The 14,561-nt window shown below is 41.9% G+C and overlaps 1 protein-coding gene across 5 annotated transcripts in view; it reads right to left on the bottom strand.

Annotated features, from left to right (window-relative positions):
* Positions 1–14,561, bottom strand: part of ADGRG6 (adhesion G protein-coupled receptor G6) — a 286,483-nt gene that overhangs the window by 158,800 nt on the left and 113,122 nt on the right. For all 5 annotated transcript variants that reach the window (XM_063917836.1, XM_063917838.1, XM_063917837.1 and 2 more), the window contains exon 4: positions 6,297–6,917. In XM_063917836.1, the coding sequence (XP_063773906.1) occupies positions 6,297–6,917 (621 nt within the window). The remainder of the gene's footprint in view (positions 1–6,296; positions 6,918–14,561) is intronic.

Raw genomic sequence — 14,561 nt, 5'->3', positions numbered from 1 at the left:
CGAGATCTCATCAGACCGTAGATCCAGTCCCGTCGGCCCCCAGCCGTCTCCTCGGACACCACGATGGTGTGTGATTCCACACACACTGGAGAAAGGTGATTTTAAAAACACACAGCCATCTACTACAACAAGTCTCCTCTACGGCTAGAGAATAGAGCACCACAATAGTGGGAGCCGCAAGATTCCAAGTAGCGAAACCCTGTGGGGTTAGAGAACAGCAAGTTTCTGCACCACTAAACAAACTCTACTAGTGAAAGACCCCACACACACTGGATTACAGATTTCAACAGGAGGATTAGGACTTAAGGACCTACATAGTCCCCACCATAAAGAACAAATACATTAACTCCTCTAGGGACCTGGGAAGCAACATTACCAACAAAAAAGACCCCAGCAGGAGGATTTTCTAACTGTAATACTCCAACAGACCATAATTTGGGTAAGAAGCAAGCAGAGGTGTGGAACACTGCCCTCTAAAGACAGAGTTCCACTATTCAGTGGACTTTTATTTTTGCCCATTTAAGTCTGTTACCACCTGTTTGACTTACTCACTATATTTGCATTGTTACCTATTGTTACTTGACAAATAAAATACAGATTCGTAGGGTACCTTTTAGGCATACCTCTGCAAGACATAACTCACAAATGGTGTGATAGATATCCACACTGTCTATTCTATAATTGTTACAGAATATTGTATAGTTTAAGTCAAGATTATTGCGACTCTGAGGCATATTCACCATCACTTAAATTCTACAAAAGTAGGTGAAAATTAAATTTTTCACCTCTACTTTTATAAATATTAAGTTTTGTGGCCATTCATCATGAAGGTAATGCACAAGATATCAGAGATATCTCCTACTTACCTTTCTTTCCCGAGATGGCTCGGCATCCCAATACACTAGTATTGGGACCTCATCCATCACGCTCCAAAAATACATCTATGGCAAATGCTCCCTTACCCTCGCTGCTTCCCTCTTTGGGAAGCAGGTCCGGCTTGCTATCAGGGATCCTCCTGGATCTCTCCGCTGCTGTCCTTCTTCTTCCATCATATGCTGGGGGCTTGTGCGCCTGCGTGATCAGTGAAAAGATTTGTGGAGACAGCTGATTTTCACATCAACGATCTCTGCACCGGAGCAATGATGAATTGCTCTGGTGATCGCTGGAAATCAGAATGTTATTTATCAGGTACCGCCCGGTGCACGATAATTAACATGATGAATATGCCGTTCTGAAGCATAATAAAAGACTGTGTTTGGACACAACTTACTTGTGTTTACTTTTAAATGAACATTGGTACCGGGGAATCTCTATGCTATTATAAGATTGCATTATACCACTACTGTCTTGTATTTACAACATAAGTTAACACATTAACACTGGGGAGTGAAAATACAATGTCGCAGAATGGCCACTTTTACACTTTCTTCAGCACTAAAATTAATTTCTTCTACAAAAAAGTACTGGCATCCTTTTCCACTCAATGCAAATACCATACTGTCATCATGATGGTAATGCTGAGGTCTGCTAACCAATCTGTTAGCCATGAAGAGATGTTGACAGTTGGTTCTTTTAATACTTAATAAAGTTTTTTTTCTAAATAAAAATAAATGAAGGCATTTTAATTAAACAGTACTTACCTACTCACCAGGAACCTGCAGGGAGTCCCCTAAGCTCCCGGATGAGTGGGTGTTTCTCAAGCATCCTGCCCACTTCCCAGTAAAGTGGGCAGGATGGGCTAAATAATGCCAGAAATCACAGTCTGTGGGGATAGTGCGGGCCAGTATGATGTGAAGCTATGATAACTGCATCATTTGGCCCTGCCCCCTCTTCATGGACATGCGAGTCAACATATTTTGTTACAGGGTGCAAGGCCTAATGATGCAAATAGTCTGGTCTGTCCCCATCATCGGCCATCTTGATCTCCTCTCTGGGTTCCTCCAAGACAGGAGGTAACCAAAGTAGGAAGTACTGTATGCAGTGTGGTGCAATATAATTCAGCCATACCAAGCATGACCAACATTTTAAAAAGCAACTTTGGTATAATATAAGTACATCCTATTATCAACCCAAAACACACCCCAATTTGCCCAAATTACACCCACATTTTGGTAAAGGCACTTTTTGAGTCTATTGGGATGTATGCACAAATACGCAACAAGAGCAATTTTACCTAAAAATGAATGACCCGGACAGGCTGTTTGGACTGTAAGGGGTATATTTGCTAAAGTGCGGGTTTACTAAAGTGGCAATGTTGCCCATAGCAACCAATCAGATTCTGGCTATTATCTTTTAGAAGATGCTAGGTAAATGATAAGTAGAATCTGATTAGTTGCTAGGGGCCACATCTCCACATTAGAAAACCTGCAGTTTAATAAATACACTCCTAAAAGATATTTAGAAAAAAATGCTGAAGGTTTCTGACAATTGCTGCATTCAGGACCCACAGCAACAAGGGGAAATCATACAAACTACACATAGGCAGACCTCTGGTTAGAGTCTAACATTTGCTAACCATGTACCAGGAACCTAAGTTCATACTAGGAGCCTAGAGGTGAGATAATTGTCAGTGCCTCCCCCCCCCCCTTCCCAAGCACCAAGACACACACTCTCTCCAGGGGCACCGAGATGGGTAGGGGGGTGCACTAATTAGCTGGGCCTGGATTGTAAAAGGGGGACAGTTGTACAGCTGCGAGGAGGAGAAGATGTAACGGTGTGGGAAGTGAGCACTCAAAGGGAAGTCTTTTCCTTTAGGTGGCAGCTGCTGCAGAGGGGGCTGTAGGGGACCTGCCTCCTGCGGATCACTTACCCCTCCCCTTAACATTCCCTTACACCACTCTGCAGCACACAGACAGCGAGAGGGAGGACCACAGCACATGTTCCCTGGGCTCCCTGCTTATTTCTACTCTGAGGAACATAAAGCATAAACCTGGAGCAATGGAGGAGGTCAGTGTGCCCCCTTCAGAGCTAAAGCCAAGAGGCGACTGGGTTCCATGGTCTCTTGTATTTATGCCCCTACATTGTACTACCCCACATAGTTTTAATCTCAAAGATTAGTGGTCATATTTACATGATAAAAAAAATGTAATTATTTCCAAAGAAGTGTTTAGCAAATGGATTTAAGATCCCCTATACAAAGGAGAAAAAGAGGATGTTGTGATGAAGTATTAGAGAAAATGCATTATGAAATGATGCAATTACTTTCCATACAGTGTTACATATTTGCATTTCTGCAAGAAAAAAACAGGAACAGCTAGTACAGTATTTAACAAGATTATATTAGTCCAGTTAATTATAGCAAGGCTGTTGATGTAGGGAAGGATTTTACGCCAATCGGTATATTACAGTATATACTACACTAAACAGTTACATTTTAATGTTAAATATGAATTATATGCTTTACCATAAGAAGTTCTATTAATAATGGCAGATAACAGCAGCCAAGGCGCGGGATTACAACAAGGATGTACAAAGTTAAATCCCAGGACACACTTTTGTCAACCGCAGTAGTGCACTAGTAGGAACACTGAATCTTGGGAGATGAGACTACTGTATTTTTCAGTGAATTGGGATATAAGATATTGGGGGAAATATAATATGCAGGCATTGGCGTGATTCCAGCGAGTCTGCCCGCTCTTTTGAAGCAACAATAATTTCTGTTCTCTTGAAAAATGTTTTTGTTGAAGAAATGAATGTTACAATAAAGAACAGATCAACAGTTACCGGCAGTCCAGATTCTTCGTAAGAAAATGAGGTAACTGGGAATGTTATTAAATATACAATTCATGAAAATTTATATAGGATACCGTACAGAGTTTCATAAATACAAAAGAAAATCATGGAAGTTACATTGTACATGTTGAGAATACACTAATTACGTGTAACTAGGATTCCTTATCCATGATAAATTTGAATACAAAGATTAAAAAGAAAGAAATACAACTAATAACTAAATTTGCTCGCCCTCCCTCCACCCACCAGCACAACCTCTTATATGGGAAAAGGGCAAGTCACAGAGTAATTGTGGGGTCATCATGCACCGTACCATATACCATCTTGTGTTTGAAAGAGACCTATGAATCTGGGATTTAATGGCAGTAGATAGCGTTGCTATGTAGCTTCCCCACATTTCAAAGAACTGTTCGACTACCTTTCCAGCGTAATCCCCACCACTAAATTCTGATGAGATAAAATAGCTTAGCCTTAAAAAGGGACACAGGGGGGGGGGGGGGGGGTCTGGGTGTAACCATATTTGTCTTGTGGGCCTAATTCAGTAAGCATTAAAATTGCAATCCTTTGCATTGCAAATTCAGGAAGAGGTGCATAACACCTCCTTCCTGCATAAGCAATCGCATAGTATCTGTTATGAACATCACGACCATCGGTTGCGATGTTCATCTACAACAGCAGCCTGAGTAAGCCTGGCCTTACTCAGGCTTACCATCGCAGCTGGACTTGCATGGCCAAGGAAGCTGCATCCACAACGCTATCCTTGGCACCCATCCCTCCCTCCGAACGCCTCTGCCTGTCAGTCAGGCAGAGGCGTTCTCATTTCTGCGATGCGATCACAGGACCCATTCTGCCACATGCGCAGAATAGGTCCTAAGCATGGGAATTTTCCCCACCATCGGGAAACTGCGTAGAGGATCACGACTGCAATACTTACTGTATTACCCCATGTGCTGAGAGATATATGTTCTGTGGAGTATGTTAAGAAATATTTTATGTATAATATACGTAGAAGATAATGACTGACATGAGCTCAAATGAGCTTTAAGTAAGATGTTAAGTTGTAAACCTGGGATCTGTGAGGACCAAACTGTAAGGCCCTTATGGGATTTAGAGTGGTCCAATTGGATATGGTACCATTTGTAAGCTAATGAGATCGCCCCTTTTCAGCTCTTGCTGTAGTAGCAAATAAAAATCAAGCGGGTTTTGCCAATCATTTTAGGAAAAATGTTTGATAACTAAGCTGGTATAATGTCGAGCTAAAAGAAACGCCACTGGGTGTCCAGTCAGTACTGAATATTTTGCAGTTGCCTCCTGGAACGTGAGATGCCGACAGAGCTCAGTGTCTACAAGGCAGACAATATTAACAAAGCAACAATAATTTAAAAGGCAAAACCAGGTTGTTTTGTCTTTTAAATTATTCCTGCTTTAATCATGCAAATGACAGTATCTTACAGGCTACTAATGTACAGTATGTTTCCCTAATTGTCTTTATTAAAATGAACTAGTGATGAGACATGCTGGCTTTCTCTCCCAGAAATTGGAGAATTACTGGGAGCTATCCTGCAAGAGCAGGACAACCTCTGCATCCCATCCCCTTCCATGGGCTGTGGCAGGTCTTCATGATGCCATTTACAGTAAATGGCATCATCATTGCCCTGCCACCTCTGAGTAATGCCATATTTTGTGCCACTGTCCGTGGCTGGGGTATGTTTGTACAGTCATCGCTACCATGCTCCCTACAGTTACTCCCTGGACTCCCCTCCAGGATCTCCAGATAAAGAGGTAAAAATGTTGTCAAGTATGTGATGAAGCTAATGTGAGAGCCATGTAGAATGTATTCATGTAAGCTTACAAGGGGCCAAAAAATGCTTAAGGGGAAAGATTAAATATGAGAGGCACCCAGTTGTCAGTTATCATCATACATGATCCCACTGAGATTAATTCCTGTCTACAGGAAATACAACCGGATCACATATAGTTAAAAGAAAAAATGGATAGAGAAGGATGTGGTTCTCACCCTAACCTTACTGAAGTTGAAGACTAAAGGGAGTTTGCAAGTGAAATCATATTTAAACTTATCAGGCAATAAGGTCAGACTAACAAAACTGAAGCCTATAGTTAGGTACACAACCCATAACCCCGTCCATCAGCAAACCACAGCAGAATTTAAGGGCAAATGTATCAATATGGCCTTAATAGAAAGTTTTTTATTTTACCATTTATGGCAGTGATGTGGTTTTTATGGGCAAATACTATGGTAGGGCAGCTGAAGGATTCTCTACTCTCCAGCGGTACTCACTGGCAGAGAGAAGAAGAGATTTACCACATCACCAACCGGTCCAAATTCCCTATGTGCACTCCCGGCACTGGAAGCTTGGACATTAAGATTCACCCGAAAATAGTGAAACAGCAGGAAAATATTATACATTATTAGCTTCCATGTCTCTCCTTATTGTAACTTCAACATAAGTTGTCAATAAAAACCACATGTATAATACGTTCTCATGTATAAACAATAGCTAAAACAATACTAGAAGAGACATTAAAAAAAATTGTAAACTTACCACAACTAAGTTTGTTGCCCGGTTTCCTTGCCGATGACGGGATGCTCCAAAAATCATTTTCCCAATTTATAACATTCCCTTTTACATCGCAGCTGAGGTTTGCAAGAGCGCTTGAATCCATTGCAGTGTCCCAGAGGCGGAAGTTGTAAATATCCCCCTCCAGTGGTCCCATTTTTGAATTATATGAGCCTAATATGAAATTCCCGTTACCAGGAATAGTAAGGTCCTTTGCATCTGGACAGGAGACATGTCCATATTTGTTTTTGGTACTCACAAATATATGCTCTGAATGGTTGCTCCAGATAATGCACAGTTGTTGAAATGACGTTGTAAAGAACTCTTTATGGCCGTGAAAAGGTAAGGCAGAATCAAGTATGCATGGAACACCCAGGATAGACAAAATATATGCATTAGCATTTTTTCCAAAGCTCAAGAGATCGGTGCTAGAACTTTTGTATGAAAAAACTGCCCAGTTCCCAGAACTGTTACTGGTCTTGGTAGCTTCAAAGCATACCGTTAGTTCAGTTAAAGCAGGAAAAGAAACTTTAGATGAGACTGATATAATACCGTCACTTTGGTTCTGCGGAACAATTACTTGTTGGTTTATTAACGACACAGCCACTAAGAAAGAAAAAATATATATATTAGCTTCAAAACTAGACATGCAACACAGAATTTCTACTTCTTAATTACCTATTGTAAAGGTCACATAATTAAAGTACCCAATCTCTTAACTTTTTGTCTCTAGTGCTTTGCTTATTTTATTTACTGTTATCCTTACCTTTAGTATACAGCACATTTGTTTCATTCCAAACGTATCACCACTGAATGGGCTTTCAGTGGGTGTAGTATAGGAGATCTACATTCAGTACATCTACAGTTACTAGGCTGGCCCTATATGGTCCACGGGCGCAAGGTCAATATGGACAAAACATCAACAGGGTCAAAAGGTCGACATGACAATGGTGGAAACACCTTTTTTGGCATTTTTGGGGTCAATGTGGATAGTTTTTCCATCTGGGACCACCATTTGTAGAAACGCCTTGCTTCATTCACCACGCTTCGGGCACGGTGTCTCACTTTGCTCGCCACAAGGTTACCAAAGGTTATGATATGTGATATGGATAGCCAAGGAAGGAAAAAGTCCAAAAATATGAAAAAAGTGTCATGTCGACTAAATGAACTTGTTGAACTTTTGAACCTGTTGACTTTTTCCAGTGTCGACCTTTCATATGTTGACCTTTTGTCCATATAGACCTTGTGCCTGTTGACCTTATGGGGTGGACCACATAAATGTCGACCTATAGTCCAGATCCCATTTTCAGTAAGCACATGTAATGTACAGTATATCTGACTATGTATCAGCAGAATAATAATAGTATGTACATGATGCTAACAGAGTATGTATCTTACACATTTCTACCACACACATTGGCCCTCACTCCGAATTGTTCGCTCGCTAGCCGCTTTTCGCAGCATTACACACGCTAAGCCGCCGCCCTCTAGGAGTGTATCTTAGCTTAGCAGAATTGCGAACGAAGTATTCGCAATATTGCGAAAAGATTTTTCTGTGCAGTTTCTGAGTAGCTCGAGACTTACTCTTCCAGTGCGATCAGTTCAGTGCTTGTCGTTCCTGGTTTGACGTCACAAACACACCCAGCGTTCGCCCAGACACTCCCCCGTTTCTCCAGCCACTCCCGCGTTTTTCCCAGAAACGGCAGCGTTTTTTCACACACACCCATAAAACGGCCAGTTTCCGCCCAGAAACACCCACTTCCTGTCAATCACACTCCGATCACCAGAACGAAGAAAAAACCTCGTAATGCCGTGAGTAAAATACCAAACTTCTTAGCAAATTTACTTGGCGCAGTCGCAGTGCGAACATTGCGCATGCGCAATTAGCGGAAAATCGCTGCGATGCGAAGAAAATTACCGAGCGAACAACTCGGAATGAGGGCCATTATGTATTAAGCTGTTACAGTAATCAGTGAATTATACAGTAATCATCTCATCTGCATAGTTAATGAGATGAATGGATGTTATTATTTCAGCAGTGTTGTACATTTGCTTGGTTAAGAAGGTGTATCATATAATGTATATGGCTCTATTAATAATAATAATAATAATAATAATAATAATTTTATTTATATAGCGCTCTTTCTCTAATAGGACTCAAGGCGCTTAACAGATACATAGCATAATATAGTACAGAAAATAATGAAGTACATTTTCATAAAATACAGAAGCATGAAGATACTAAAAGGGACATTATGGAAATGCTTGAGTAAACAGGAAAGTCTTGAGTCTACTTTTGAAGGATTCTATAGTTGGGGCCTCTCGCACTGTGCGGGGAAGTGAGTTCCATAGAGTCGGAGCCGCATGACTAAAAGCACGACCCCCAGATGAATTACGGGAGATTCTAGGTACTGCTAAAAGTCCTTCATCTACAGATCGCAGTAATCGAGTGGGACAGTATGGGGCCAAAAGCTGCTTCAGGTACCTTGGGCCTTGGTCATGTAGTGCTTTGAAACTCAGTAAGCCAATCTTGAAGATGATTCGCCATCTTACAGGCAGCCAGTGAAGGAAGTAGAGGATGGGTGTTATGTGGCTAGAACGGGGCTGGTTGGTTAACAGCCTGGCAGCTGTCTTTTGCACCAGCTGTAAGCTTGCAATTCTTTTGCTGGGAGACCAAGGTAGAGGGCATTACAGTAGTCTAATCGAGATGATACAAATGCATGGATGACTTTTGGCAGATCATCTGAGGGAATTAAGTGCTTGATTCTGGCTATGTTTCTCAGGTGAAAGAATGAGGATTTAATTGTGGCTGATATCTGATGTTTAAATGTCAAGCCACCATCCAGGACAATGCCAAGATTCCGCACATGATCAGTGGTCTGTAATTCTGAATTAAGTAAGCATAGGGGAGAAATCAGATCTCCAGTAAAAAATTATTTTTGCTGGGTGTAGGATCTCTCCCTGTCAATCAATGGTGACCCCACCTAAAAATATAGTCAACAAGTCAGTGAAAACCCACTAAACAAGTATGGCCACAATATTTCACTATCTCATTAAATTTCAATACAGTAAATAAAGAATATTATTAAAATATTTGTCTTTTTTTTAATCATTTTATTTTTATTTTTTGAAAGATTATTATTTAAAATGTAATTTATTCTCAGCTAGTGAAACTGAAAGCCAAGTCTGGCCTTTCAGTTGCAGTACACATGCACAAGCCAGCTAGCAGGGTCACCCATCCCTGGACACCCATCCCCTGCTATCATACACCACTGAGGCAGTTGAGTATCATCTGTTTATTGATAAAATAAGGTGATTGTCTAACGGTGCAGAAAACAGACAGAAATGTAGCTCTAGCACATGATGTTAATAAATAGGGCAGATAACAGTACCAACAAGTAAAAAAAGGTGTAATAATGTGGGAGAGAGTATGTACAGAACGGTCTGCAGTGCGTTACAGTCTAAGCTGGAGATGTATCAAATCTTAGACAGAGATAAAGTGGAGAAGTTGCTCATACGGGATACAGGCAGGATCCCGCCTGTCAGGATCCCGGCGGTCAGATTGCCGATACCGGAATCAAGCGACCGGCATCCCAAATAGGTACATACACATCCCAGCATTGGAATCCCGACAGCTGGGATGCCGAACGTCCACAAACCACGGCGCTGCAGAACGGGTAAGCCATGGGGGGGGGGGGGGGGGGGTTAGGCAGTGGGAAGGGAGGGCTAGAGTTAGGGAGATAGGGGAGAGGGCATAACACACCTTACTCACCCCTGTAGATTCTTTGCAATCGGGATCCTGACATTGGTATTTCATACGTCTGGATCCCAGGAGCCGGGGTTCCCTACTCAACCCGCTCATACTGTAGCAATTAATCAACTTCTGTAGTTTCTGGTTGGTACTTTGGGGTCTATGCGCTAAGCCTTGGAGAGAAATAAAGTGGACAGAGATAAAGTATCGGCCAATCAGCTCCTAACTGTCACATTAAAGACTGTGTTTGAAAAATTACAGTAAGGAGCTGGGTGGTGGGTACTTTACCTCCGTCCACTTTATCTCTCTCCAAGGCTTTAACTCTCTCTACTTTAACTCTCTCCAAGATTTGATAAACTCTCCCCTGCAAACACCTGCTAACAATAACCTAGCAGTATATTTTTTACTGTGGGAGAAATCCAAGGGACGCAGAAGTAAGTCATTAAGTCATGCAAACTCCAGGAGACCATACAATCACTCTGCAGATAGTGTCACGTCAGAATAGAACTCATTACCACCAAGCTGTGAGGCAGCTTCGCTATGCCATTCCTTTGCATACTGTATATTACATTTTTAGTAATTATGAGGTTCATGTACTGTACTAAGCTGAGATAAGGGGTCTAAACAAAAAATGCAAAGAAAATCCCTATACAGATGTGTCCTCATATGTCTAGCCTCAATACGCCACACAGCAGGAGATTCCTGGTGTAAGTGAGCAGTCAGCTCCCAGTTTACTGAATTCGTAACATGATGTAACTAGAATGCTGCACAATTATTTCTGTAAGAAGCATGCATACAGGAGCTACACCCATAATGAGGTTATGCTAAAAAGTGCAGAGAATTATAAACCAGAAGTTTTCTATGGAAATGCAACTGAAGTGTGAAAGATTGTGGAATGTTACAATAAATCCTGGTGCACATCCAAGACCAGATTATGTACAGTGGGCCATGGACACTATTGGTTGGAGTGTGGAGCAAGATGCGTAATCTATTATACATGGGAAGACATCAGCTAAAACCAGGTGGACAGCACTAGAGGTAATGTACCAAGATGGAGGTTTCATGAAAATAAAATTAAGATGTGTATTGTATAAGACAAAATTGAGTAAATTAAGTAGTATGAGAGATTACAACCGAGATTACTCACCAAGCATATCACCTAGTGTGTACCCACCTTAACGCTGCAATATCATTACACATCATTTGAAACAAATATTTCACACAAAAAGAGATTTGTGAAAACACAAGGTAACAAATGCAGCTTCATTCTTTTTCACAATACCTCTTCAGTATCTTTATTCTAAACTACACAATTTTTTTTCTCCTAACCTATGGGGATAATAAAGACCCGATCGCTAGTGTGCGTTTTTTGCATCCCTGCGATCAGATAGTCACCACCTACAGGGGGAGGGTATTAGCTGTGGGCAGGTATCCGATCGCATTTGCAGCAGAACTGCACAAACATCAGTTTGTGCAGTTTCTTCTCGGCCCAGGACTTACTCAGCCGCTGCAATGGTTTCCTGGTGATCGTGGCCAGAGCTGATGTCAGACACCCTTCCTCCAAACACCTGGCCCCTCCTACGTTTTCCTGGACACTCCTAGAAAACGGTCAGTTGCCACCCACAAACGGCCTCTTCCTGTCATTCACCTTGCGATCACTTGTGCGATCGCTTTTTTTGCACCATCCCATCGCTATGCACCGATTCCCAGTGCAGTCGTCCGATACACCGGCGCATTGCGGTGCATGCGCAGTTCAGATCTGATCGCAGGCTGTGAGAGAACGTACAGCAGTGATCAGAGGTGAATTATCCCCTTAATCCTTTGCATAATATGTCACTGGGTTGTCAGCAAACCTACCGTTGCTTGCTGCATAAATGTCAGTTTGTGGTGTTTATGAATTAAAAATATAGCAGTTCTTGGTGATGTGTTCAAGTTAGCTATGCAAATGTAGGATAGCTAACAACAACCGATAGAATACAAACATTCCAAAATTCAATATTCTTCTGATTCTCCTTACATTTTTAGTTCATTACAAAAGTTGATTTGTTCAAGACAACTGACAGCTATGTTGTAGCTTCTCTGTTCTTATTCATACTGATTGCAAATTTTATTCTCCAACATTTGAAATCAACTATGTGGAAAAAGGCATTTCACTGAGGTGCAAAATTCTGACGATCCAATTTTCATGGCTCCCCTTGATACATAATGCTATTCTGTACTGTAACTTTTCATTTCCTGGAAGTGACTAGAAGCATGTAAGGTCTGCCAGGCAGATTGTGTGAATTTTTTAAAGCCAAATGTGGAATGAAGTAAAAAGATTGCAGAACGATTTTGAAAATTTCACATATCTAGCAAAATTTTCTAAAATGTTCCATGACGGATTCGCTCCATTCTGATTTTAACATTTTTTGTCATTGGAATTTGCCCTGAAGTGGCATTGAAAAACCCAACCACGCAGCAGTGTAATGTTATTGTCTTTACTCTATTCATAGAAATTTTTTTTTAAATAGTGCACAAAGGCATTCCATAGAATACAGAGTCAAGACCTACCTGTGTGCTGAAGTAGACCACATTCTAAATTTACAGAGAGCTATAGCAAAAGGTTTAATTAGAACTGAACTACTATAAGGGCTGGTGTAACCATTAGGCAAACCTAATTGGTCATCAAGGGTGTTATGGTTTAGGGCAGTGGTAGTCAACCCTGGTCCTCGAGAGCTACCAACAGTTCACATTTTCCAGCTCACCTAGCAGGTGCACAGGTGTGGTCATTACTAAGTGACACATTTTAAAAGATCCACAGTTGGAGTTAATTACTTCACTTATGATTATGTGAGGAGACCTGGAAAACGTGAACTGTTGGTAGCTCTCGAGGACCAGGGTTGGCTCCCCCTGGTTTAGGGTATGCCTAAAACTCTGAGGGGGAGATCCAGCCTTCGAGAAAGATAATTTAACAAAAAGGGAGGTAATCTGCGCACTGGGGTGGTTTTACTGTATGGGATGTGCTGCTAGTCAAAAGGGTGTCCTTGCCCTTTGGTTCAATATGGATATCTGGTTTTCACCTGACTGCGCTCATCCCCTACAGTTTGAGTACTCGTGAAATGATGCAAATGGGTACTTATATAAAGGTGTGTTTTACTTTCACATGTATCAAATATGACACTCAATATAATGAAACAGTGCAGATAAATATTGTGGAACATGAAAAAGGTGGTAATCACAATGTGTGCTCCACGGGGAGCACCTGTTTAACTCAGTCCTTTAATCACTCAAATTGGTGATTAAATCCTTTAGGTTCTTGGCGTGTGTGTTCTGACACAAAGGCCAATGGGCTGGAAAATATATATATATGTAATGATTAAATCTGGCTGTGTTGCTTTAAAAGTCAAATATAGATTTTCCAGTGGAAATGTCTCTAGTCCTGACCGGACTGTGTGGGCTTTAAAAATCTGTCTTTAGTAATTAGATTCATATAGTTGCAGAGGACGGCGTCCCGTACCTCTGCGTGTGGAAGTCAGGTATTCGTGCACTGTCGTTGCGGCCGTACTTGTAAGATGTACAGGTGCGGGGGGCAGCGGGAACCTCCTGGCAGCTCCGGACAGACTCGTCCCTCAGCTCGCGCCCCCGCTCTCCGGTTCGTCCTGTTAGGGATCTCCCCGTGTGCCTGCGCCGCTCGCTGGGTTGGTCGTGTTTGAGTGGGGGGGAGCTCAGCCGCAGGATCTAAACAGAGCCTGTGGCAGTGTTGCACCTCCCCACAACGGAGTACTCACCTGTGTGGTCCTCTTGCTGCCCGTCCGTCTGTACTGCTTACCGATGTCTGCGCCGTAGGTCAGAGGGTCTCACAGCACTCTCCTGTCCTCCAATGGTTTGATGTCTCTTAGTCGTCTCCTCCAACGCGTTTCAACCGGATCGGTCTTCCTCTGGGAGTCTTTGCAGTGTTCTGATAGTGATGGGTGTTAAAATGGCTTGCGGGCGGGACCAGCATCAGTTCCTCCTTTGTTCCACTGATTTGATTGGTGGTTGAGGTTGTCAGTATTGGATGTTAAATTGGCTTGCGGGCGGGACCAGCATCAGTTCCTCCTTTGTTCCACTGATTTGATTGGTGGTTGAGGTTGTCAGTATTGCAGGGGACAGATCACATGTTCCTGCAATCTGTCCCATTTGTGAGTTTCAGAAACAGGGAAAGTATGAAAACATGGCAATGAAAATGAAATTCTTTTTTTTTTTTTTTGATTGGTGGTTGAGGTTGTTAGTATTGCAGGGGGCAGATCACATGTTCCTGCAATCTGTCCCATTTGTGAGTTTCAGAAACAGGGAAAGTATGAAAACATGGCAATGCAAATGAAATTCCCTTTTTTTTTTTTTTTTAAAGGTCCATAGTGGTGTTTCTTAATTATTTTTTGTTAGGCATTTGTATTCTCAGACACATAATACGATTCTGGTTGTGTGTCTGGGTTTCTGATTTTCAGTCATCGGTACCAAGGTGCATTAACCAATGAACA

This window comes from Pseudophryne corroboree, chromosome 4 (genome assembly GCF_028390025.1).
Source record: "Pseudophryne corroboree isolate aPseCor3 chromosome 4, aPseCor3.hap2, whole genome shotgun sequence".
NCBI lineage: Eukaryota > Metazoa > Chordata > Amphibia > Anura > Myobatrachidae > Pseudophryne > Pseudophryne corroboree.
This window is presented reverse-complemented; position numbering and strand designations above follow the sequence as displayed.